This window comes from Nuphar pumila, chromosome 3 (assembly GCF_984573655.1).
Source record: "Nuphar pumila chromosome 3, dmNupPumi1.hap1.1, whole genome shotgun sequence".
Lineage (NCBI taxonomy): Eukaryota > Viridiplantae > Streptophyta > Magnoliopsida > Nymphaeales > Nymphaeaceae > Nuphar > Nuphar pumila.
Genome location: NC_143251.1, coordinates 8,612,435 through 8,640,046, shown reverse-complemented (window position 1 = coordinate 8,640,046; position 27,612 = coordinate 8,612,435). Strand labels below are relative to the sequence as shown.

Below are 27,612 nucleotides of genomic sequence, written 5' to 3'. Positions count from 1 at the left end.
CAACTGTCACTTTTAAAAAGGCGTCATTGTTGCATGCCTCCAAGCTTTAGTTTCAAAATGTTGGGAAGAAAATTCTAACATATGCGATCAACACTAGGGAGACTCTATTATGTTTGGCTCCACCATATATAATAGTTGTTGGAGAGAAACAGCACCCAAGACTTTGTATGTGCATGCACGTGAGCATGTTTTGTGTTGTCAAATGCATGAAGCTTCTTTGGTTGAGAGGTTTTTGCTATGCATCAAACAAGAAAAGCACTAAAATGCAATTGAACATAATATATTCTCTTACTAAAAATGGTATCACAAACCCTTTAATTACAACAAAATAATCAAATCCTTTGACACAACAAAAGATTGGCACCAAAAAGAAGCATAGTAACCAGTACAAGATAACCCTAATTGAAGCAGAATTTATCAGCTTGCTTCGTATCAAGAGGAGCAAAACAACAACAATGATAATAATAATAACTATGTCCTACTTTCCCACTGAAACGTCATCCTTTGTAAGCACAGCACACGGGCGTCTAATTCAACTAAGCAATCATGCATCTCCTGATTAGAGGAACGATTTCTTTCACCACCCGGAAAATATGTACATGCATCTCATTTAGCTTGTAGAGCTCAAAAACACATACATCTCCCTCTTCAAGGTTATTGCCAACTGCAAATGCGGACCAACCTCCACTAAGTCCTGCAGTATGGTTACTGCACCATACATAGCGCACAGGCCATGATTGTCCAGATGGGTCCCAAAGAGTCAATTCAAGCGTACTGCAAGGAAGATACTCACGCCTAAAACTAATAGGAAGATGCTGCAATCACAAAGATTACATAAACCATCATAAACATGTTGGACATGGTGATATGGAATGTCATGTAGTGCACACACACACTCACATGTATGCAGGCACATGCACATGCATAGTCATATAGGAAACATTAGAACGCTTTCCATCAAAGAAAGCAACTGGACATGTTTCATCAGGACAGTTTTCCATGAAGCCTCCAAGAGAGACTCTAAGATGGACATGATTAAGATTTATGAGTAGAACAAAGAGAAAATAATGAAACAAATGGCACATCATTTTCACAAAGAAATGGCCAACTCAAGAATGTAGAAAACAGAGAAAGAGAAGAAAACAAAACTCTAGAAAGGAGCGGATAAAATCAAAATAATCATGAATTACTTGCAGGTTCCTATTTTTCAATCATCCTCAAGAATGTGGCGGCAGGAAACCAAATGAAGAATATTAGCTCTTGTTTAAGCATATGCTCATACATATCTCTGTCATACCCAAGATAATAAAATTCTTCTATTTCTTATCCTGTTTTTGAAAAGAACAAAAATAATGGAGTGCCTTTATTTAGGAAATAACATATAGAATTGAAGCCCTTCAAACAAATGTGGAGGGCTGCACAGTGAAGGACCGAGTCTGTCCTATCAAAGGGTCCTAAATAAGCAACAGATGCAATGTGTGAACTAGTGGCTAATACTTGTACAAGTCCATCTCTTGAAGTTTGATTACAAACATCTTTTGCCCCTTGGTGATAACCACTTTTCTTGACAAGACCCAAAATAATTACTCATAAGCAACAGCTGCCATATATGGTGCTGAACACATCCTTCATTTCCAATCCAACTCATTCCCAACAATGAATGTTAAAATGACAACCATATTATAATATGAAATACATCAAGCCCCACCTTTTAATAATATCAGTCATGGCATCAGAGTGCATTTCAATTCCTTTCGTGAAATCATGAAATCAAGTTGGTACAAAGTACAAACAAGCAGCAGTAAATAACTTCAGTTCCCTTTTCTTGTCCAAAAGTGTTCCTACCATTGGATTGGTGTGCTTAATATGCATCAACAAGTTTATTATCAAAACTAAACAATTGCATTACTACAAGCATTTGTTTTCATGAACATGCTATCAAAATCTCATAATCTTGATGGCCAAATATTTCAAAAATAAATTCTTCGTCATATTAAATTCCTGCTATATGTCAATCCTTCATGAGTGAAACATTAAAAGAATTCCAACTATTGGCCCTTAGCTGATTTATGTGAAGGTACCACTCTAGATATGAAAAAATAAAGCAAATTAGAACCTAAAGAGACTTAAAAACATGGAGAATGAGTGCATTTTTGGTGCATTAGGCTGAAAAGTTTCTCCGGCAGATTCTCTCAACCTTGATTTCTTTGACAATGCCCACCAAGCACAGCCCACAACTGTACAACAGATCAAGAATCGATGTCTCAGAGGGACTGTTTAATTTGTCCAACAGAATCATAAAGTTGACATCATTCACCCTTTTGGTTATACTTGTTGAAACTGCAGACAGAAGATAGACATTTTAGAGAAGCAATGTGCTCATAAAACATGACTTTCCTTTCACCCAGAAGTTTTTAATTGTTGCCTGATAAGTTTGCACATCTGAAACTCATTGTGCTTTCTGATTTTCAGAAAAATAGACCTCTAAATTAGCCTTTTGTTTTTTGTTGAATGTCACATGCTGACAAGTGGTTTCACAATATTTATCTACAACTTGTTTTTTTTCCTTGTGTTCACAATATAAGAGCAATTTCATCATTTATTTAAATCAGGAATTGCATTTATGTAGTTAAATGATTGGGTACCAAGCTGAGAATTCTCATTGGGCCACATCTTTTTTATCTTTCCTTGTTTGGCGAGTCCTTTCACTAGAACTCAATTTCCATCATTTTCTTTAGAATTCTATTACTAAAATACACCTCTACTATAAGAAATAGTTGTCATCTCAAGAACTCATCACTAGACCCACTACCTTTTTAGTTTTACAATGGATTAATGTAAATCATTTTTTTCCCTAAAATGTCAAGTTCAAATTTTACATGGTCAAACCTAAATCCAGACGAAGTTCTATTTCAATGAATTCAAAGTAAAGATCAATCTTCAACATACAAGTATTGCACTAGAATCTATTATATTGTTGATGAGCAACTACAGTTATCATATACCTCATATGGTAATCTGAATCTAAACAAGCAACAGCGATGTAGTACTAGTAGAGGCAAAATTTAGAAATTTAAGGGAAATGTACACATTATAACATTCAAAGCACAAGCTCAAACCAAGCATCTGAAATCATGGAATCTCAAATTATATAATACAACAGCCAATAAAAGTTCATTCCTAAAAATGTATGTGCAAAAGATCTTTCAATGGCAATAAAATATAAAACTTTAAATAAAATCCTTACCAGATAAAAACTAAAATACACATAAGATGGCCTCATAACTACAGTACAGCAAGGCCCTTTGGACCGAAAGGACATTGCTGCTTCAATTGCCCTCTGTCTTTCTTTATTTGTGATAGCTCTTCTTTGTGATATGATATTACGTCGACATTGACGTGGCACAACACTGTCTTTCACAACATAGCCATTTGGACCTACATGAGAAAATGTGTTTGTAAATGAAATGCATTCTTAGAATATAGCTTTTAACTGAAAATAGAAACACTAATGACAAAAAGAATAGTGATTGACTGGGGGTAACTTTATTGATAACAGCACCTCTCAAAAAATAAACTAGCAGAAAGAAGAGATTTTACCTTTAGCAGTTTGTTGTTGAGTGAATTGACTACATATCCTTTTCTTATGTTTTGAGGCATCATTACAAGGTTGTGTTAAGCCCTTAGATGCTGCTTGAATATTGTCCTGACTTTCAACTTTAATCCGACACTTTTCCCATGAAACATTTCTTTTGCGAATCTTAACATGAAAGGCATCTTCTTTTTCGCATGCAGTTCTATCAAATACCCGAACACTAAACTGCATGTCACCATCATATCTGAAAACTAGAAAATCACCAAGTTCTAAACAATGATCAATACAAAACCATTTCCAGCCCTTCCGAAATGTCATGCCATGATTATTTTTTTGCATTTTTACACGCCAAGTATTATTACTGGGCCCCTTCAATATGGCATATCTAGAAGAGTCTTCAATATGTTTTAAAAAAGCAGGCGGTATCCTCTGCAAAATATCCAAATCACCAATGTATTAACAGCATGAATTCAATATTTAGAAGTCATTAACATCGACAAATACAATGTATGCCAATGATTTGGTCAAAAATATTTTCTTAGATACGCCGTACATACCATAAGCTGATCAACTATTCAAAACAATTACTTGCCTGAACTATGAAAATAACTTTCATGGTTGTATTAAGGGAAACAGACAGAAAATCAAAATGGTATTAATTCAGCATCGCATGCATCCAAAAAAAAATCAAATTTTTGAATTAGAGCGAGACTTTTCTTCCATGGCCCACACCCAATTTTCCTAAGATGCCCAAAATAAATTTTTGGAAGAATCAAGCTGCAGGTTGGAGTTTACAAAGAGGACAACGCGAGAAAACCGAGAAAATCCATCGGACGACTAAAGCAGTTCAGCAGTCTGACCCGAGACGGCTACTACATTTCAGCAGTCAAGCCGCCTTGTCCTTCCCGGATGGTTATCTCAGTTCAGCCGTCCAGTCAATCCAACATTTGGTTTATCCTCTCCAGTGGACGGCGAAATCTGTTTAGTCATCCATCTCGAGACGGACAAATCAGTTTAATCGTCTAATCAATTCAAGCAAATGAAGCACAATTGCCTCATCTCCAACCACTTTTGCATGATTTTGAGAGAATATTCGCCTCAGATAAAACCTTATCTCTTATCTAAGGTGAGCACGGATCTATTTGGATCAGATCCGAACCCGAAAAGTCCCATGATCTGAATTTGTTCCGAATACCTATAAATAGGGGCTCACCTCTATGCTTTAAAATATCTGAAAATTTTGAAAATTCTACACCTACATGGTGGCTCTGCGCAAATACGTCTAAATCAGTCCTGCCAACATGTTGTCCAAAAAGCCTCTGAAGAACGATCACATCCACTATGGACAGAAAAATAAGCCTAAACAATCAAACAAACCCCCACGTTCGAAAAATGTGATTTCCCCAGATCCCTGATATGCTTACTTCAATTTTATTCAATCTTTGATTAGGTGCTTATACACGATTATTCTTTTATTTTGCATATCGCAATCCACGACGGAGCGATTCAAGCTATGAGGATTGAGAAAACCTGTTTCATCTTTACCTTCCCGCAAGGCGAAGGACGGACGGAGCTTGTAACGGTGTCCCTACGTTTTAAAGAAAAATCCAAGTTAGCCTCATCCTCTCACGTACAAATTTAATTATCAATTTTTTTTGGTGATCAAGATGAGACGTCGTATCTTTTCTTGATTTTTCGCAGCCAAATTTGCATCGCAAAAAAGTTTTGAAAACTTTGATTTTTGGGTTTTCTGTTTGGACGGCAATCCCTGTTTTGTCATCCGCTACGTTTTGGCTGTCAGTGACAACACCGTCCGCTAGCCACTGCTCACAAAATTGCGTTTCTGTAAAACCTTCGGTTTGGCCGTCCGCTAGTCACTATTTGCAAACTCATGCATCTGCAAAATACCCGTTTGGTCGTCCGCTATGAATTGGTCGTCCAGTGAGAGCATCATCCGCTGGTCATTGTTTGCAAACTCAAGCGTATGCAAAATACCCATTTGGCCATTCACTAGAAATTGGTCATCTAGTGTTCGGTCATTGTTTGCAGACTCACGAATATGCAAAATACTCGTTTGGCCGTCTGCTACGAATTGGCCATCCAGTGACAGCGTCGTCCACTGGTCACTGTTTGCAATCACAAATCTGCAAAATACCTATTTGGCCGTCTGTCGACCTTTAGCCATCCGACAACGCTTTTCGGCAGGTTTTACCAGACAACGTCATTCTCAAACAACTTAGGCTGTCCAACAAACCTTGTTTCTGCACGTTTGGCCGTTTTCTGCCAGACAACGTCGTCCGTTGACCAATAGCATTGTTCGCTAACTGACAGCATCGTCTTGTAGATCCTCGAATTTGCAGGTTATGTCGTCCATTGACAGGCGGTGCCATTTGCAGATCCTCGAATCTGCAAACTCTGTCGTCCGCTGACAGTCAGGGCCGTCTGCAGACCCTCATGCCTGCAACCATCTTTTGCTTCCTTATGAACGTTTATTTTGCTTACGAATAGGTTGTTTTGCATTAGCTACATGCATTAACTTTAGGTTTTAGGCTTTTCTCACAATTTTAGAGACTTTTTCTAGAGAAAGTGCATGCTCACGTAGAAAATAAGAAAATTCGTACAATGTGCTCCTTATTTTCTTCCTCTCCTAAGAAAAGAGCCCTCTTTTATTGCAAATTTTTAGTAGTACCTTTCAGTTGTTAGCTAGGGGATATCGGTGGTGGTATCATTGAAACCGGATTCTCCATACTAGTACCCTTTAGTTGTTAGCTGGGGTATATCAGTGTGGACCCGAAAAGGAACCCAAAACCCCTAGAACCCGAAAAGACCTTGCGGATAAACCGTTCTAGGATACCCAAGTGTTTTTTAAATCTCTCGTTAATTGTTTGGGCCTGTGTGAACAATTATTTGGAGTATAATGAATACCCGATCCAAAGCCCGCAAAACCAAAATTCAATCAATCTTAAAGGAACCACCTCTGGAAAATCTTACCTATGGGATGCCATCCCATATGATGCAAAACATCATATTCGATGATGATCCGGGCGAAAGGACCTACACAGACATTCTTGATGAGTCTATAGACAACCGAAAAAGGAGAAAGGCCTCGATGCTTCCCGAGCCCAGCTCACATCAGTACCTCCATCGGTCTTGTAAAGTCCCTCACGCGGGTTATGAGACGAGTAGTTCTGGCACATACGAGTCTACCAAAAGACAAGTCCACAAGACCTTGCATTTCAAAGTTGGGTCTAAAGAACGACACCCTTATCGATCTTGTAAAGTTTCTCATGTGGGTTACAAGACGGATAACTTTAGCGCAAGTGAGTCTACTAGGAGACGAACCCCTAAGACCTCGTATTTCAAAGCCCAATCCAAGTAATATGAAAAAATGAAACAAAAGATGAGAGAGATCCAAAAATAGTTGGGATGGGAGCAGATTAGAGCCGAGAAAAGAACTCAAAGAGCCCAAGAGTTAGAATATGAGAGGGCTCGATCAGATAGAGAGGCCAAGAGAAGAAACAAACAGACTCCAGAGTCATGATAACAATACAGTCACTAGGAAGAGTCCCAAGTGTCCAACCTATAGAGGAGATTCCACAAATCTAGGTCAACCCGTCCAGTCCAAACTATGTTGTTTGAATTGGACAAAAAGATCAAATCACTGAAAGACATGGTCCAGAACATAACGTCAAGGATGATATATATAGACATGGACCAGACATAATACTCAATGGACGACTTTTTACCCAGAAGGGTATGAGGACGATGATGATACCGTAATGAGATATTGCGGAAATATAAAGAGTGCATACAAGCACATACAACCATGAATAAAAGAGAAAATATCACAAGTCCACGAAGGGACAATACAAGCACAAGCCTTTAAGAAGGCAACAATATACAAAGCCTCTTATTGAAAAGAGAGAGGAGCTCTCCAAGATGAAAATACACAAGGGGATCACCCCTATTTATACAAGAGAAGGAGGAGGAAAAAGGAGGGCCAAAGGGCCTCAAAAGGAGAGCCAAAAGGGGGCTCCCATAGAGTCGTTGGGAGCCCCCAACGACTTCTATGTTGGAGCCCCTTTTGGTCCTCAAAAATAATAAAAAAAAGAAATGAAAAAATAAAAAATAAAAATTATATTTGTTCAAAAAAGAAAAAATAGTTGTTTTCTAAAACAACTGTGAAATTACAAAAATACCCCTATCGGGTATTGATGTAATAAACAGAATATATATATATATATATATATATATATATATATATATATATATATATATATATATATATATATATATATAATAGGTACATTTTAACACCACCCCTCAAACTTTACGGGGGAAGGACGGAAAGTTTGCCGAGAAGAAACATGAACCGAGGAGCCGGAAGAGCTTTAGTGAAGAAGTCTGCCAACTGATATTCTGAAGTGACATATGGCAGAGCAATAGTTCCTCGTAAAAATTCGTCACGAACATAGTGGCAATCCATTTCGATATGCTTCGTACGTTCATGAAAAGTATGATTGCTTGCAATATAGATGACACTCTTATTGTCGCAACACAGCTTGGAGGCTTCAGTAATATCAACTCCCATATCTTTAAGCAAACTGCGAAGCCATACAAGTTCCATTGTTGTGGTTGCCATTGCCCGGTACTCAGCTTCAGTGGATGATAGTGAAACTTTCTGCTGCTTCTTGCATCGCCAGGCAATCAATGAGTCCCCTAAAAAGACACAAAAACCAGTAGTTGAGACTCGATCATTGGGATTACCTCCCCAATCTGCATCAGTATAAGCAAGAAGATTCAAAGGGGAAGAGGAGGATAGAAATAGCCCTTTATTGATGGTATTCTGAATGTAGCGAATGATTCGGAGAACCGCACTCATATGCACGGTTGTAGGAGCATGCTGAAATTGACTGACTGAGTGAACCGCATGAGTGATATCTGGTCTGGTGATGGTTAAATATGTAAGAGACCCAATGAGTTGTCTGTACGGTGTAGGATCTTCCAGAAGAACCCCATCCTCTAACCATAACTTGGCATTAATAACCTCGGGAGTCTCTACCTTCTTATCATCAGAAATCCCAGAATTAGAACATATATCTGCAGCAAGCTTCATCTGTGACAAAATATATCCTGTAGGAGAATATGCAACCTCAATTCCAAGAAAATATCTGAGAAAACCTAAATCAGACATATCAAAATTATCTTTTAACATATTTTTAACATTAATAATACTACTTTGATCATTTCCAGTGATAATCATATCATCAACATAAAGCAACAAAATTACGATACTAGAACCTGCATTTTTAACAAAAAGAGCAGTGTCAGTATAACAAGAATGAAATCCTAATTTTATCATGATATCACTAAAACGATCATACCAAGCCTTAGGAGCTTGTTTAAGACCATATAATGCCTTTAAAAGCCGAAGTGTTTGACCTTGCTTAATATTTATTCCGGGTGGTGAATCCATATAAACTTCTTCACTTAAACTTCCATTTAAAAAAGCATTTTTTTACGTCAAGTTGATAAATAGGCCATTTTTTGGTTGATGCGACAGCTATTAAGGTTCTGACACTTGTCATACGAGCTACGGGGGCGAATGTTTCTTCGTAATCAATACCATATTCTTGGGAGTATCCCTTAGCAACCAATCTTGCTTTATATCGTTCCAAAGAGCCATCGCTTTTAGTTTTAACTTTGAAGACCCAACGACAACCAATAGGTTTTTTGTGTGAGGGTAGATCAACTACTTCCCAAGTATTGGCCTTTTTTAAAGCATTTAGTTCAACTTGCATTGCTTCAACCCAATGAGGTATAGATTTAGCTTGATTATAGTGGGTTGGTTCAAAATAAGAGTGTAGAGTTATCAAACATGCCCGATAGTTGGGAGTTAAAGAGTCATAGGAGACAAACCTATTTGGGGGTATTGATATTCTAGAAGAATGCCTAACTTGTGGTTCCTCAATGGATTCGGAAATTTGAGAGTATTTTTCGAGGGCACTAATAGGTTTTTCTTGATTTCTTCTTGAGTAAACATTTATATTGGCATTGCTATCATGAACATTTGTATTTGAATTATTATCATTTGAGAGTGTTATGTCAAGAGGGGATACCTCGTGAGTGTCATCTATGTTTTCAAGAGAATCTTCTTGTATGTCATCAATAAGATCATATAAGAATACATAATCGATTTCATTTGTCTCTTCTATTTTATCAAAACCGTTTTCTTCTTCGAGAAATGTTACATCTTTTGAAACATATAGTTTATCATTCTTAAAATCATAACATCTATACCCTTTTTTATTTTCACCATATCCAAAAAATACACATTCAATTGCTTTGGGAGATAACTTATCCCTTTTATGTAGTAGGACAAAACATTTGCAACCAAAAATACGAAGTCGATTAAAATCGGGTGAAAACTTAAAGAGTTTCTCATAGGGAGAAGCATTTTTTAACTTAGAAGAGGGCATTCTATTGATTAGATAGGTTGAGGTAAGAACGGCTTCCGCCCAAAATTTTTTTGGAATATTTCTAGACACAAGCAATGTTCTAGCGGTTTATATAATGTGCCTATGTTTCCTTTCCGCTAGGCCATTTTGTTGAGGAGTCCTAGGACATGACTTTTGATGACAAATGCCATTTTGGTTTAAATAGTTTTGGAATTCGTGAGATAAGTATTCACCACCGGAATCGGATCTTAAAATAGATATGTTACTTTGAAATTGATTTTGAACCTTTTTATGAAAATCTTTAAAGAAAGTAAATACTTCCGACTTATGACTAAGGAAATAAATCCAAACATACCGAGTAAAGTCATCAACAAACGTAACATAATATGAATAACCCCCTTTAGACATAACCGGAGAAGGACCCCAAACATCCGAATGCACCAATTCAAAAGGCCTTGATGAGAAAAAAGATCTAGTTGGAAAAGGAATAGACTTCATTTTTCCAAAAATGCAATCTTTGCAATTAATTTCTTTTTCCTTACAAAATTTGTTTCCAAAAGGAAAGAGATACATTTTGGAATAACTTGGATGACCAAGTCTTTTATGCCAAGTTTCTATATTTTTTTCTTGGACATAAGAACAAAAAAAGTTTGTAGGGAGATCAAGATGGTCCATATAATAGAGGTCTCCCTTTCTATGGCCTTGCCCAATCCGCTTCCCGGACCGAAGATCCTGCACAAAGCAACCATTAGATGAGAAAGATATTTCACATCCATGGTCGGCAATTTGAGAAACCGAAAAAAAGTTTAAATTTAATTTGGGAACAACTCTTACTTTTGGAACACAAAAATTTTGAGAATCTTTAAAAGAGCCAATACTTGAAATTTTCAAAAAGGTTCCATCGGCCGTTGAGACACAAGAGTCCTTTGAATTGATGCAAACATCACTAAGTGCATTCTCATGAGGGGTCATATGAAAAGAAGCTCCAGAATCAAGGATCCAAGAATACGTACCGGGTGATGATGTCGAAGCAATGGCCGCACCCGATGTTGAGGAAGAAACTTTAAGCATTTGTTGAAGAGCCATAGATATTTGTCCAAGAGTTTCTTTAATGTCATTGTTTTTGCCTTCATCTTCTTTGGAGGTGGTTTCTTCAAGAGAGGCTACTTTAGGCTTGAAGGCTCCCATAAGCTTTGGACAAACGGGTCTAATGTGACCCGGCTCATTGCAATAATGACAAACAATCATTTTTCTTCCTCCATTGTAGTTCCCTTGTTTCCCAAAATGAGGAGGCTTATAGGTTCTAACATTGTTACCCGGTTTGGATACGGCAAGGACTTCATCAACATGCTTACTCATGCCAAGCCTTGTCTCCTCTTGAGTGATTTCGGCAATAGCATCCTCAATAGGAGGAAAAATAGATCTATGGAGAAGTGAGGATCTCACTTACTCAAATTCGGGGCGTAGCCCAAAAAGAAATTGAAACAATCGCTCTTGTTCCATTTGTTTTTGTCTTAAATCAACATCTTCCATAGAAACCCACTTTGGCTCTAAAAGAGCCAATTCATCCCATAATGGGTTAAGGGCACTATAGTAGTCTTGAATGCTAGAATCACCTTGCTTGGTGGTTCTAACTTTTTCTTGCAAGAAGTATGCTCTTGCAAGATCCTTTTGGGTATACATACCCCTCATAAAGGACCAAGCCTCATTGGCTCGACGAAATTTAGCTATATTAGCACATACCTTAAGCTCCACATTGTTCATAAACCACGCAAGGATTTTTGCGTGATTGCTTTCCCAATCTTCTACTTCCTTTTGATGATTTTCAATGGCCTTGAGACGAGCATCTCCCTCAAGAGCTTTTTCTTGATCTTCTTCCATTTTTGTGAGCATAAGCTTAGGTTCCGGAACGGTCCCCATGACATAACCCCAAAGCTTCTTCCCTTTGAGATTATTCTCCATTGCCGATGCCCACATCATATAGTTCTTTCCATTGAGTTTGAAAGAAAGATCAATCTTTGTCTCCATGATGTTGCCAAGAAGTGAGAAGATGTCCACCAAAATAAGAGATACACGAACCACACCTTTCTTTCAAGAATCGAGTGGCTCTGATACCATGTAATGAGATATTGCGGAAATATAAAGAGTGCATACAAGCACATACAACAATGAATAAAAGAGAAAATATCACAAGTCCACGAAGGGACAATACAAGCACAAGCCTTTAAGAAGGCAACAATATACAAAGCCTCTTATTGAAAAGAGAGAGGAGCTCTCCAAGATGAAAATACACAAGGGGATCACCCCTATTTATACAAGAGAAGGAGGAGGAAAAAGGAGGGCCAAAGGGCCTCAAAAGGAGAGCCAAAAGGGGGCTCCCATAGAGTCGTTGGGAGCCCCCAACGATCACATTTGTGACCGTTGGGGGCTCCAACGACTTCTATGTTGGAGCCCCTTTTGGTCCTCAAAAATAATAAAAAAAAGAAATGAAAAAATAAAAAATAAAAATTACATTTGTTCAAAAAAGAAAAAATAGTTGTTTTCTAAAACAACTGTGAAATTACAAAAATACCCCTATCGGGTATTGATGTAATAAACAGAATATATATATATATATATATATATATATATATATATATATATATATGTATATATATATAATAGGTACATTTTAACAGATACACCACACAAGTTAAGTGAGAAAGGAGACCCAAGGACTCACTTGTCCTTATTCATGAGCAGTATGGCCAAATATCGAAACAACGATAGGAGGCTGATCAATTGGTTCTCCCGAAGCTTAAAAGAAGAGGCCTTGGAATGGTTTGTCACCCAGAACCTCCAGAACATTAGAGAGTTCAAGCAGATGATCAATCTGTTCATGGAGAGCTTCAGATTCAACGTGGAGGCCATTTCTACCATAAGACAATTGTACGATCTCAAGCAAAAGAAGGAGGAAGGTGCCTATGAATTCATCAACCGGTGGTGGTTACGACAAGCAGGATGAAAGAGCATATCGTTGATTCCTATGCACTGGTTATTCTGATAGACAACTTCTCCCAACCTCTACAGAGCCTCATTAGCATGGCTCAGGTTTAAACGTATGCCGAACTCATCAAGAAGGCTTCAGCCTTCGAGGTAGGCATAAAGAGAGGAGTGTACGACGAGTTCCTGAAGAACAGTAAATATAATAACATCTATAGGAAGTTAGACCCGTCCAAGGGCCAGGTCAACGCCATAAGGACCTCTGGACAGAACACTGGAAAGAAGGGGCAGAAGACGGACAATCAGAATGGCTCTCCAAAGAAGAACGAGAACGGATATGGGGGCAATCCTAAGTGGACCAGGGATCGGGCATTCGCCAAGTTCGAGCAGTCTCAGTGACAGGTCATGGATTTGTTGTTACAGGACAGCCTACTCAGGCTACCTGAAGTATCTAATCCACCACAGATGAAAGGAAATGACCTGACTAAGTACTGTCGATATCACAGAGTTGTGGGGCACGACATCGTTGACAACACAACGATCTGCATTCGACAAGCCCTCATCTACAGTAATTGTTCTTGTTTGATGCCTCTGATATCCCAAATCTGCTATTAAGGAGGACAGAGGGTCCAAAGAAGAGTTTCATGGGAACCCGATCGGATACACGTGGTTGATATGGATCCACCAGTTAACAATCACACTAAGTTTTTTCTCTCGAAGTCCCTCACAGAAAAGGACGACTTCCCTGTACAGTCCCTACTCTCTAGAAAGTTAAGGGTCATGAGAGAACCTCCTCCAGCTGCATCCAAAAGAAAAGCCCAGGGTATTGGTCATAAAGGGTCTAAAAAGCAGAAAAAGGGCAAAAAAGAAAAACTCTCCTAGGTCCCGAAGAACCATTCTAAGAAAAGGACCATGGTAGAAAACACGAGACAGACTCTCCCCCTACAAGGACTCAGCTTGAGGCAGAAAAAGCTCCAAGGCAACTTAGACTTCCTCGTCTCTTCGACTGAAAAGGGTCAACAAACTCAAAATAAGACCCAACAGGACAGGGCAGAACTATAATGGTCTGGAGGAGGAAGGATCTTCAACATGAATCACCATCGCACAACCCAGGTAAGTCTCCAAAACCTAGACTTTGTAAATAGTTTTTTTAAAACCCAAAAAATTTAAAAAAACAAAAATCCAAAAAAAAAGGATTTTCTTCTAAGGTCCAAGCTACCCCCCTAGTTGCATGAGTATACTATTTTTGTTGACGAGACTAAGGAAGATTTTGTCGAACCATTTCTCAATAATGCCTTTTTATAAAAAAAAAATCATATGGGGCATGTTAAAAGAGTTAGAACCTATCTAGAACCAAAGATAGGGCATTCAACCAAAGTTCAAACCTCTCAAACAAGAAGGAATCTCTACCAGCCAAGCATCCAAACATCTAATCTCAAACCGGCTTGACCTCGTTCAACGAGACCCAAATGGTCTTGAAAACCCAATATACTTTTGAACATTGGCCCGACCTCGTTCGAAAGGATCCATAACAGTCATTATGCCCCAATTGTCCTGGACACTAGCCCGATCTCATTCGGCAAGACCACAAACGTTCTTGACACCCTAGTTATTTTTAAACTGATCCAACCTCGTTTGGCAAGACTCACAACGATCTTGGCAGTCCAGTTCACCTTAACTCTAACAGTCATAGGAAGAGGATAGAACTTCATCATAATACTAGGCACATCATTACATTGGTCCTTAAAGATCAGAGATTTCCCCCAAGATGGACTCAGCTTTCTTCAAAATGGATCTTTCCTTCAAGTAAGTTCTTGCATCCGAGAATCTACCATGTAAGACATAATTCTTAAGGGAAGATAAGGAAGTGACTGTGAGGCTAAGGAATTTTAATCCAATAATTTCAGCTCATGATTCTATAAGGATGAATTATAGGGGCACATGATTATTATCACTACATAAATGCAAAGTCCTGAGAAGCTCACCTAAGCGACCAACTCTCTAGGAAAAAAGTAAGGTGGTAAATACCTTTGATGTTGATTTGCTCATAGGTCGGACCCTAGAGAGGTTTTTCCTTCTATCTCAATAGGGAAACACTGAAAAAGCATGCAAAAAAAGAGAGCAGTGCATTTAAGCTAATACTTACCCTTGGGACCATGGTGTGGTGGCAGGCTCCAATCATAAAACGGCCTTCGGGGCAGGGATTGAAAATAAAAGTGTGTACTAGGAGAAAGACAATACTTACCTCTGAAACTTATGACAAGGAGGCAAGCTCCAGTCAGGTGTTTTTGGAGACAGAAGTTGGATAGATAGGGGCATCTCTTCCGGATTGGATAGTCATGAGGCCCATGATTGTTGGGTCTCAGTTTAAGGTATGGCAAAAGTAAAGAATAAATCCCTTGCAGGATAAAAGCCGAGGTTAGAAAGAGACTTACCTAGGGACAGAATTTGTATTTGAGAGTATTTTCATCCTAACTCTAGTCCTTCAAAGTTCAAGCCTTAGTGAGAACCTTTGGACCTAGCAAAAATGCTTGAGACTTAATCTTACTTTCTTATAACTAGTCTCTAGAAACCAAGGAGGAATTAAAGGAGAAAAATCTTAGTAAAGTCAAGTGTCGCTACCTTATACCAACCTAAGAAGAGAAAGTCCAAAGTATAAGAATCTCCAATGCAAGAATCAACTTGCTCAGAAGGTTCTAATTTTGAAAAATAGCAAAAATGTCTAAATGATCAATCATTCATGGTTGTTATATACTAATTACAAATGCATGATTCTCACTGCATATCATTGAATGCACCAAAGAGTCTAGCCATAAAGATTTTGAGTTTGAGAAATACATAGAAATCCCTTCACTAGGGGCAAGAAATATCAAGTTTAGATTTATCATCTTAATGGGGCAACTCTACCCTATCCACGAACATACAAGAGGTATATGACTCATGGGATTTTCCCCCACAAGCTTTCTGCAAAATTTTGAAAAATCATTTAAATGCATCAAAAATTAAAACTAGTCAAAAAAACATTAAAGGGAGACATATTTCTCTTGTATTATCCTTGTCTGACGCCCAATATTTTTAAACAAAGTATTTCTTAAACCAGCTTAACCTCGCTCGACGAGACCACAAACGTGTAATGAAGAGGGGCGGAAGCACCAATAAAGCAAAAGACACTCTTTAAGAGTGATCACAATAGCCAAGAACACAAACACTAAAAGTGTATACAAAAAACCCACAAGAGGAGAAAATGACTTAAAGTCATAAGTTGGATATTATTGAAGAAAAAAAGAAGAGGGTGAGAACTCATACAATTACAAGTGAGAACCTCCTCTATTTATAAAGGAGGAGAGCTAAAGGAGTAACCATAAAGGGGGCTCCCTTCTAGTCGTTAACGGTCATAAATATGATCGTTGGGGCCCCAACGACTAGGTGGGTGGGGCCCCTTATGGTCCTCCAAAAAGGAAAAATAAGAAATAAAAAAGGACAAAGAAAAAGGGGAAAAAGAAAGAAAAAATAAAAATAAAAAAGTACATGGTATTTTACCAAAACACCCCTATCGGGTTTTTGGTTGTACAGAAAATGAAATACATTATGTATATATACATATATGTATATATATACTTATATATATACGTATGTATATATATAAGTATATGTATATATATATTTATATATACATAATTTAACATGCCCCCTCAAACTTTACGGGGAGAAGACCGAAAGTTTGCTAAGAAGAAACATAAATCGTGGAGTTGGGAGCGCTTTGGTGAATAAGTCAGCCAGTTGATATTATGAAGTGACGTATGGTAACGTGATAGTTCCTCTGAAATATTCATCTCGAACATAATGGCAATCCATTTCGATATGCTTGGTCCGCTCGTGAAACGTATGATTGCTTGCAATGTATATGGCACTTTTGTTATCACAGCAGAGCTTGGTGGGAGAGGAAATGAGGACGCCCATGTCACCAAGGAGACTTCTGAGCCACACGATTTCCATAGTTGTCATTGTCATGGCCCGATATTCAGCTTCAGTGGATGATAGTGAGACCTTCTGTTGCTTCTTGCATCTCCACGAAATGAGAGATTCACCTAAAAAAATGCAAAGACCAGTAGTTGAGATACGATCATTGGAATTTCCTCCCCAGTCAGCATCAGTAAAAGCAGTTAATTCAAGAGATGAGGAAGAGGATAAGAAGAGTCCCTTGGAGATGGTATTTTTGATGTATCGCACAATTCTCATTACGGCTGCCATATGAACCGAAGTAGGTGCATGCTGAAATTGGCTTGCTGCATGAACCGCATGAGCTATATCTGGACGGGTGATGGATAGATAGGTGAGGGATCCAATTAATTGACGGTAGGGAGTTGGATCCTCAAGGAGAACACCATCCTCAAGCCTTAGTTTTGCATTGATAACTTCGGGAGTCTCAACTTTCTTCTCATCAGATATTCCAGATTTGGTACAAATGTCTGCTGCCAATTTCATCTGAGATAAAATGTATCCTCGCAGAGAGAAAGCTACTTCAATTCCTAAAAAATATCTCAAGAATCCAAGGTCAGACATATCAAAAGTTTCTTTTAACATAGACTTCACATCATTTACTCTCTTTTTGTCATCCCCAGTGATGATCATATCATCAACATATAACAGAAGAATAACAATGAAATTACCTGTTTTCTTAACAAAAAGAGCAGTGTCAGTATAGCAAGAAGTAAATCCTAAATTGATTAATACATTACTAAACTTATCATACCAAGCTTTAGGAGCTTGCTTAAGTCTATATAAGGCCTTTTTTAATTTCAAAATTTCACCATTTAAATTCATTCCCGGAGGTGGTTCCATGTAAACTTCTTCATTTAAATTTTCATTTAAAAAGACATTTTTGACATCTAGTTGAAAAATAGGCCATTTTTTAGCAGAGGCTATTGCAATAAAAGCTCGAACACTAGTCATTCGAGCAACAGGGGCAAAGTTTTCATCATAATCTACCCCATACTCTTGGGCATATCCCTTGGCCACTAATATGACCTTATATCTTTCTAAAGATCCATCACACTTAGTTTTAACTTTAAAAACCTATCGGCATCCAATGGGTTTCTTGCCATTGGGTGGATCAACGATTTCCCAAGTTTGAGCCCTCTTAAGTGCATTAAATTCCAGTTTCATTGCTTCGTTCCAATGAGCATATTGTCTAGCATCATTATAATGAGTTGGTTCATGTATTGAGTGAAGAGCAAGCAGACATGCCCGAAAATTTGGAGAAAAAGAATCATAAGATACAAATCTATTTGGTATTTTTGAAATACGATTTGATCTTCTTTGAGAGGTTTCTTCAGTTGACTCATTTTGAGAGAATTTTTCAAGGGCACAAGGAGGATTACTTTCATTTCTTCTAGAGTAGACTTGTATTTGCCTTTGTACATTTTCTTGTAAATTTTGGTCATCATAAAGAGATTCAAAAAAATCGTCTATGAGCAATTCACTAGATTCAACATTATCATCAATGACCTTTTCTTGAGGCAATAAGTTAAATAAAAGGAATAATCAATATCTTCATTTGGTTTATACGAAAAAACACTTTCTTCTAAAAATGTGACATCTTTTGAGATATAAAGTTTATTATTTGATATGTCAAAGCACCGATAACCTTTTTGTTTTTCGCCGTATCCTAAGAAGATGCATTCAATAGCTCTAGAAGAAAGTTTATCATTTTTGCGAGTTAAAACAAAGCATTTACATCCGAAAATTCTTAGTCTTTTATAATCGGGAGACATATTGTAAAGTTTCTCAAATGGAGAAAGATTTTTTTAAAGAAGATGAAGGAGTTCTATTGATAAGTTACGTTGAGATTAGAACCGCTTCGGCACAAAAAGATTTTGGAATATTTTTTGAGATCAATAAGGTTCTTGTGGTTTCTATTATGTGTCTATGCTTTCTTTCCGCAAGACCATTTTGTTGCGGAGTGTTTGGACAAGAACGTTGATGGCAAATTCCATTTTCTTTTAAATATTTTTGAAATTCATTGGACATGTATTCACCTCCCGAGTCGGACCTAAGAATTGATAGATTTCCCAAAAATTGATTTTTAACCATCGCATGGAATTCTTTAAAGAAGGAGAAAACTTCGGATTTGCGACTTAAGAAGTAAATCCATGTAAATCGAGTGAAGTCATCAATAAAGACCACATAGTACGAAAATCCTCCTTTGGATAAAATAGGGGAAGGTCCCCATACATCGGAATGAACAAGTTCAAAAGGCCGAGTGGTGAAATAATTTCTTTGAGGAAATGGAGTAGCTTTAGATTTCCCCAAAATGCAATCTTTACAAGTCATGTGATTGTCTTTACAAGTATTGTTCAAAAAAGGAAAAAGAGACATTTTTATAAAATTTGGATGACCAAGTCTCTCATGCCAAATTCCAATACTTTTGTCCTTTACAAGATTGCAAGATGACTTAGATGGAAGAGTCAAAAAATCCATAAAATAGAGATCACCCCTTCTATGGCCTTGCCCAATCAGCTTCCCTGACTGGAGATCCTGCACGGTGCAATCTTTAGGTGAGAAAGAAACTTGGCATCCATGATCGGTTATTTGGGAAACGGAAAAAAGATTTAGATTAATTTTTTGAACGACTCTTACTTTAGGAACAAAGAAGGTTTGAGAAGTTTTAAAATCAAGTGTTCCAATACTTTCAATTTTTAAGGATGTCCCATCGGTCGTTGAAACATAAGAAGATATGGGTTCAGAAAAAACATTAGAAAGCGAGTTTTTATGAGATGTCATGTGAAAAGAAGCACCAGAGTCTAGTATCCACGTACCTGGAGGTGATGAAGAGTAGGCGATGGCGGCTCCGGATATTGAAGATGAAGAAGTCTTGAGAAGATGTTGGAGAACTTCAGAGATATGATTAAGAGTTTCTTTGATATCTCCCTCTTTGACACTTTCTTCTTCCTTCTTTGGAGAATTTTCTCCAACCACGACCACTTTTCCTTTAAGCTTTGGACAAACCGGTTTAATGTGACCCGGTTCATTACAATAGTGGCAAATCACTCTCTTTCTATATCCATTATTTTTGTTAAAGTGGGGAGGTCTATATGCTTTTACATTTGATCCAGGCCTAGAAACGGCCAAAACTTCATCACTCTTGATACTTAGGCCAAGTCGAGTTTCTTCTTGGCATACTTCGGCAAGAGCGTCTTCAATGGGTAAGGTTTTACTTCTATAGAGAAGGGATGCCCTAACTTGCTCATATTCCGGTCGTAAACCATGAAGAAATTGGAAAAAGTGCTCCTTTTCAATTTGTTATCTTCTTAACTCAATATCTTCCGAAGCCACCCATTTAGGCTCAAGAAGAACAAGCTCATCCCAAAGAGGGGTTAAAGAGCTAAAGTAGTCACGAACACTCATATCCGCTTGTTTAGTGGAACGAATTTTCTCTTGACAAAAAAATTGTCTAGCAAGATCCTTTTGGGTATACATACCCTCAAGGAAGAACCATGCCTCATTGGCTCTTCTAAATTTTGCAATATTTGCACAATTTTTGAGGTCCACATTATTCATAAACCATGCCAAAATTTTGGCATGATTACTTTCCCAATCCTCAATTTTGGATTGATGATCATTTATAGCTTTGATGCGTTCATCGCCATCTAAAGCTTTTTCAACATCATTTTCAATTTTAGTGAGAACAAGAGAGGGTTCGAGAGTAGTTCCCATAACAAAACCCCAAAGTTTCTTACCTCTAAGATGATTTTCCATAGCGGAGGCCCACATAAGATAATTGGATCCACATTATTCATAAACCATGCCAAAATTTTGGCATGATTACTTTCCCAATCCTCAATTTTGGATTGATGATCATTTATAGCTTTGATGCGTTCATCGTCATCTAAAGCTTTTTCAACATCATTTTCAATTTTAGTGAGAACAAGAGAGGGTTCGGGAGTAGTTCCCATAACAAAACCCCAAAGTTTCTTACCTCTAAGATGATTTTCCATAGCGGAGGCCCACATAAGATAATTGGATCCATTGAGCTTGAAAGAAAGCTCAACTTTAGAATCACGTTCCATAGGAGCCGGAATGTCTTCTTTCCTTCTTCAAAAGCTTGAGAGGCACACGTCCCAAGGCACCAAAAAGGATAGAAGCCGGATTACTAACCTGACTCTGATACCATGTAATGAAGAGGGAAGCACCAATAAAGCAAAAGACACTCTTTAAGAGTGATCACAATAGCCAAGAACACAAACACTAAAAGTGTATACAAAAAACCCACAAAGAGGAGAAAATGACTTAAAGTCATAAGTTGGATATTATTGAAGAAAGAAAGAAGAGGGTGAGAACCCATACAATTACAAGTGAGAACCTCCTCTATTTATAGAGGAGGAGAGCTAAAGGAGGGACCATAAAGGGGGCTCCCTTCTAGTCGTTGGGAGCCCCAACGGTCATAAATATGATCGTTGGGGCCCCAACGACTAGGTGGGTGGGGCCCCTTATGGTCCTCCAAAAAGGAAAAATAAGAAATAAAAAAGGACAAAGAAAAAGGAGAAAAAGAAAGAAAAAAGAAAATTTAAAAAGTACATGGTATTTTACCAAAACACCCCTATCGGGTTTTTTGTTGTACAGAAAATGAAATACATTATGTATATATACGTATATGTATATATATACTTATATATATACGTATGTATATATATAAGTATATGTATATATATATATTTATATATACATAATTTAACAAAACGGTCTCAAACACCTGGTTTGCTTTCGGACACTAACACTGACTCTTGGTGGTCCAGTTGTCCTTGAATTAACTCGACCTTGCTCGATGAGACCCATAACGATCTCAATAGTCCAATTCTTCTTTCAGATGCTGACACCGACCTCATTCGGTGAGACCAATCACGGTCTCGGCAATCCATTTTTCCTTCGGATACTAGCCCGTCCTCCTTCGGCACGACTGAATTCAGTCCTGACACCTTAGTGTTCCAAACCTTGAGTGTCTACTTCTTTGTCAGAAACCGAAACACATCGATTAATGACAAAGAGAGGCATATGTAGACAACCAATTTTCTCAAGATGCCCAAAATGCTAACATCTTTTAAAGAAGCAAGCTGCAGGTTGGAGTTTACAAAAAGGATATCGTAAGAAAATCGAGAAAATCCATCGAACGACTAAAGTAGTTCAGTCGTCCACCACATTCAAACGACCATCTCAATTCAGTCGTCTAACCCGAGATGGCTACTCCAATTTAGCAGTCCAGCTGCCTTGTCCTTCCCAGACGGCTATCTCAGTTCAGCCGTCCAATCAATCCAACATTTGGTTTATCCTCTCTATTGGACGGTCAAACCTATTTAGCCGTCCATCTCGAGACGAAAAAACCAGTTTAGTCGTCCAATCAGTTCGAGCAAATAAAGCACATTTACCTCATCTCCAATCACTTTTGCACGATTCTGAGATAATATTATCCCTGGATAAAACCTCATCTATTATCTAAGGTAAGCACATATCTATTTGGACCAGATCCAAACTCGAAAAGTCCCATGATCCAGATCTATTCTGAACACCTATAAATAGGGGCTCACCCCTATGCCTTAAAAGATTTGAAAAATTTAGAAATTCTACACCTACGTGTTGGCTCTGCGCAAATACATTTACATCAATCCAACCAACACATTGTCCAAGAAGCCTCCAAAGAATAATCACATCTACTACGGACAAAAAATGAGCCTAAACAATCAAACAAACCCCCCGTGTTCGGAAAAGGTATTTTTCCCATATCTCTAATCTGCTTACTTCAATCTTTAATTAGGTGCTTATACACAATTATTCTTTTATTTTGTATATCACAATCCACGATGGAGCGATTCAAGTTATGAGGACTGAGAAAACCTGTTTCGTCTTTACCTTCCCGCAAGGCGAAGGATGGTCAAAGCTTGTAACGGCATCCCTACATTTTAAAGAAGAATCCAAGTAAGTCTCATCCTCTTTGTACAAATTTAAACATCAATAGGCCCATAAAAATTTTCTAAATAAAGCATGCGTGCACACAGATATATACACATACATACATGCATGTATAAACGTATGTGTGTCTATAAAATGTTTAGGATTCAGTACCTACAGAAACTACTTCCATCATCTTCTTGTTGGCAATGGATATGATGCATTTCCATGGCCAAATCCAGTGCTTTAAGATTAGAAACAGAAACATCAACCAAGTACATTTCTAGACGGGATTATAGGAGAAGGTTTCCAGGGATATCCCACAATTGCTTATCATGAAATAGATTGCAAGTCCTTTAAGGACTGTTTGGAACTTTGGATAGCATGATAAGGTGTCAGAAGTTATACCCAAATAAGCTATTATACAATAATTTACTCTGGTTTTAAGATATGCAGTCATAGCTTATTCCAACTATATGACCTATACATCGTTTGGATGGTGTGATAGGCATACATCACAAAAGTCATATTCTCAAAAAGGAATCAGAAAATGAGTTTTTCTATATCTCTTCAAGTTTATCTGCAACCTTTAAGTCCTGCGACCACAACTTTATCTCTGAATCAAATCCAGTTTTAATTAGGGGTGGCAATTGGGTCGGGTTGGCGGGTCAGAATACCTCAACACAAACACGAACCGTTTATTAAACGGGTCGGATATGGCAAACACGAACACGACCCATTTATTAAACGGGTAACCCGACACGCCACGGTTAACCCGTTTAATAAATGGGTCGGGTCGACACGACACGATTACACGACACGGCGACCCGTTTATTAAACGGGTCAACCCGATAACATAGACATTTTTGTTTAAGATTTGGTTTGGTTCGGACTATTGGTCAATCAGGAGTTAGGGTTAGATAAGTTAATATATATATATATATATATATATATATATATATATATATATACAAACGGGTTGCGGGTTGACGGGTTCATGTAAACGGGTTGACCCGCCCGCCTAACCCGTTTATTAAATGGGTCAAACAGGTTGGTGGGTTGGCATACCCCTAACACGAACACGACCCGTTTAATAAACGGGTTAGGCGGGTCGACCCGTTTACGACACGAACCCGTTTAAGCCAAACCCTAACCCGGCTAAGAAGCGGGTTGGCGGGTCGGGTCAGATTTTGCCACCCCTAGTTTTAATAGCATAGGCACACATGCTCTTACAAAAGTCACTGTCCTCTGTGCCAACGCCAGCACTAAGGACAATTCTCATGGTTACCACATCCATGATAGAACTATACCTTATCGTCTCATAGTAGAGGAGGACTTAAAAGATCTGAAGGGCATAGATACATATTGCACCAAAAACAACCACAGAAACCGGATTTTCAGCACCACTGAATGAAAAACCAAGTAGATCAAAAAACCCACAATTTAGTGACCAAAAATATAAATAGCTTCAATATACGAGATACTCTGGTCCCAAAAGGGTCGTCCATTGTACAGGAAAGCAACTGGAGTGGCTCATTTTAAAGCAACCAGCAGATGCGAGTCCAAGAGGAACCGGAAGACCATATAAAGATCTATTTAAAGATTACTTATAACAAACCAAAAAACACATCATGTCTAGGGCCATTAGAATCTCCCTTAATCAGTTCACCCCAACAAATCCAAATAAAAATGCAGCATGGGTAAGCATAAAACTCTAAAGCAAGGAAAATAGAGGCGCGAGAGAAGGAATCTTAAAACCTAAGTACCGTTGGAAACTGCAAGTGGGTATATCACAATTTTGCAAGAAACACTATGAGAGAGAGAGAGAGAGAGCATCTTGAAGCCTCAGTATCGTCGGAAACTGCAAATGAGTATAGCACAAATTGCAAGCCAACACTGAGAGAGAGAGCATCTTACAAGTCGTGCAGAAAACCTCCTCCCAATCATAATCTTGAAGAAGTGAGGCTTGTCTTCCCGGCATTCTTCACAGGGAGGCTGCATTGCCGCTACTCGACCAGACCCGGACGAGGACACCCTCGCATCACAAAGTAGAACAAATCCGAGGGTGGGCTTAGCGCTTTACAAAATGTAATATAGTACAATGTACAAACTACAATATAGGCCAATTGTAAAGTTACCCTAAAATTTTGACATGTTCTTCAATCGGTTGCTTCAATTGTAAGTTACTTTTTTTGCACTGCAAAATGACCTATAAAGCTTCTCCTTGGAGAGCATTCTATTTCCGGTTACTAAATATGTTTTCCTAAATGATAAATACAAAATGCCCAAAAGCTAAATTGAATTTGTCCTTTTTTTTTTTGGGAAGGAAAGGCAAAGTGAATTTGTCAAGGAACTGACTTGTCATTGTACATTGCGATAGGCCTACTCGTACAAGGTTATTTATTTCTTGTTTCCGTGAAAGTAGACAAAAGGGACGTTTGTTTCGATCACATGAGATTGGAAATCTCATCCAAATTGACCCAACAACTAAAAGTTGTTGGGATTAGGTTTCTCTCAACCCATGAGATTTCTAATCTCATCGGTTCATGCACATTCAATACCCCTGCAAAAAGAAATATGAACGTTGGGCAAGCCCTAAACGTCTTTTGCGTAGGCTTGGAGTTTATATCCAACCAGGTATAACCGATGGATTTTATGTGCCTCGTCGGACTTCCTGAAAAAAGAAATATGAACGCAGTGTGCCTCACCGGACTTTTTGCAAAAAGAGATGTGAACACAGGGTGCCTCGCCGGACTCCCTGTGCCTCGTTAGACTTCTTGAAATATGAACGTAGTTGCCTGGACAGACTTCCTGCAAAAAGAAATATGAACGCAGGGTGCCTCGCCGGATTTCCTGAAATATGAACGGAGGGTGTCTCGCCTCACTTTATGTGCCTCACCAGACCTCCAAGCTGCTAGAGAGTGAGTTGTAGGTGTGAGACAGCTGAAGAGAAGGCAAAGGACGCTCCTCCATCCGGCAGCCGTGTTCGACGGATCGTGCTACCGGCAATGAGGCGACGAAAAATATAAAAAAATGGGCAAATGGAGAACCCCCTTACGATAGTGCCACTGACGGAGTCAGAGCTGGTTGAGACTGTTAGAGCTGTCAGAGAAGCAACAGAAAAAAAATCTCTGCTGGTTTGGGAAGTTCTCATCTCCGCATGAGCCGGAGCAACCCCAGGGATGTCGCATGTGTGGAGCCTAGTTTTTCCAATTCTTTCTCTCTATGTGCCACCGTCCATCTGGGGCCAGTGAAGGGAAGATCGAAACGAGTGATGGGGACCGGTACAGATCGAAGGCGTGGAGGCTAAGCGACCCAAAGCTTAAGCAGAAGAACAGAGTGGCCTCCTACAAGGTGTACGCCATGGAGAGGTGGGTGAAGGCCTCCCTTTGACAGGGTATCTGCTTAATCAAGGACAAGTGCTATGACCTCATCCATGGTGAGGAAGACCCTGTTGCCTCCCCACCACCACCATGATGAATTTTGTCAAAATAGAATCCTAAACCTTGACCTGGATTATTTTAGACATATTTTATTATTATTAATAATATATATATATATATATAATACTCTGGTCGTATATGATACTCGGTTAAAAAAGCCAGATTGGGTCGAAGTACTTGACAAAAATCATGACCCGTACCCATCCCACATATTGTTTGGGTCAGGTTCGGGTTGACCCAAATATTATTTGGGTTGACACTTTCTATGCCCATACCCGAAAATTCAGGTTCAGGAAACTGATACAAACCGAACCAATTGACAACTCTAGTAGCAAGTTGGCAACCATAGATGAAGCCCTTGAGAGAGAGAGAGAGAATCTTGAAACCTGACAATAAACTTTCAGTGGAAGATTTTTTCATCACTAAAGACCCTTAGATCCATCACTAAAAGCCCCAAGAGTTGTCCCTAAATGTTTTAACGACAGGTCAAACAGTCACTAAATAAAATCTCTAGCGACAATTACTTTCATTGCAAGAGATGATCTATAGTGATGACTATGGTCGCAACTAATGGCCATTCTCTTCAAAAACACATTTTTAGTATCAGCGATGACATTAATGGTCATTTGCTTCAAAAAAATAATATATATAAATACATATTAACAACTAAATTAGTTATTTATTAATATATATATATATATGTATATATATATATATATGTCAATCAATAAATCTCCCCAAGTAGGATTGGAACAATAGTGACAAAAGTTTAAAATGGCAATTTCTCGGCAGTGAATTTTTAGGGAGATTTTCAATTTTTTGAATATTTCTCAAGTTTTTTTTTTGGCAAATTCTCAGGAAAATTAAAAAATCAAATAAATTCTTAAAAAATCTAAAAAATAAAAAATTTCAAATAAAATAAACTAATTTTCTATATATGTTTGGGGAACATGAAGAGCACATGAAAATGATGGTAAAATATCCAAACATTTTGACTCTAGCCTGAGCACATTTTAGTCCAAGGCTCGAGCACTCAAAAGTTTGAGGCCTTCATATGGTACGAAGGATGATCATGTCCTTTCCTTCTTTTATTGTTTTCCTTTCATTTGCCTTGGTCTTGAAAAGATAGCCATGAAACCCTTCCTGAAAGCCTATAAATACCCCCTCAGAGCTAAATCATTTTGTGAAAATG

General features: G+C 38.2%; 1 protein-coding gene across 2 annotated transcripts; it reads right to left on the bottom strand.

Annotated features, from left to right (window-relative positions):
* Positions 1 to 316: 316 nt before the first annotated feature.
* Positions 317 to 26,365, bottom strand: LOC149841855 (B3 domain-containing protein Os01g0723500-like). Of its 2 annotated transcripts, XM_090001191.1 has the most exons (5): positions 26,036 to 26,365; positions 24,895 to 25,888; positions 3,601 to 4,024; positions 3,248 to 3,438; positions 317 to 815 (listed from the first exon to the last, which is right to left on the bottom strand). In XM_090001191.1, exons 2-5 carry the CDS (start codon positions 24,976 to 24,978, stop codon positions 537 to 539), a joined length of 978 nt encoding a protein of 325 aa, XP_089857317.1. In that variant the 5' UTR covers positions 24,979 to 25,888; positions 26,036 to 26,365; the 3' UTR covers positions 317 to 536. The 2 variants fall into 2 exon arrangements, with proteins under 2 accessions (XP_089857317.1, XP_089857315.1); XM_090001189.1 differs by having other exon boundaries at positions 24,895 to 26,365.
* Between the last annotated feature and the right edge of the window lie 1,247 nt (positions 26,366 to 27,612).

What these genes read in the sequence shown, in the direction of transcription:
- LOC149841855 (XM_090001189.1), bottom strand. Translation starts at nt 24,978, where the DNA reads ATGCAGCCTCCCTGTGAAGAATGCCGGGAAGACAAGCCTCACTTCTTC. An exon ending in GGAGGTTTTCTGCACGACTT is followed by an intron (nt 4,025 to 24,894) that starts GTAAGATGCTCT and finishes GATATTTTGCAG; the next exon opens with AGGATACCGCCTGCTTTTTT. An exon ending in TGTATTTTAGTTTTTATCTG is followed by an intron (nt 816 to 3,247) that starts GTAAGGATTTTA and finishes TTGTGATTGCAG; the next exon opens with CATCTTCCTATTAGTTTTAG.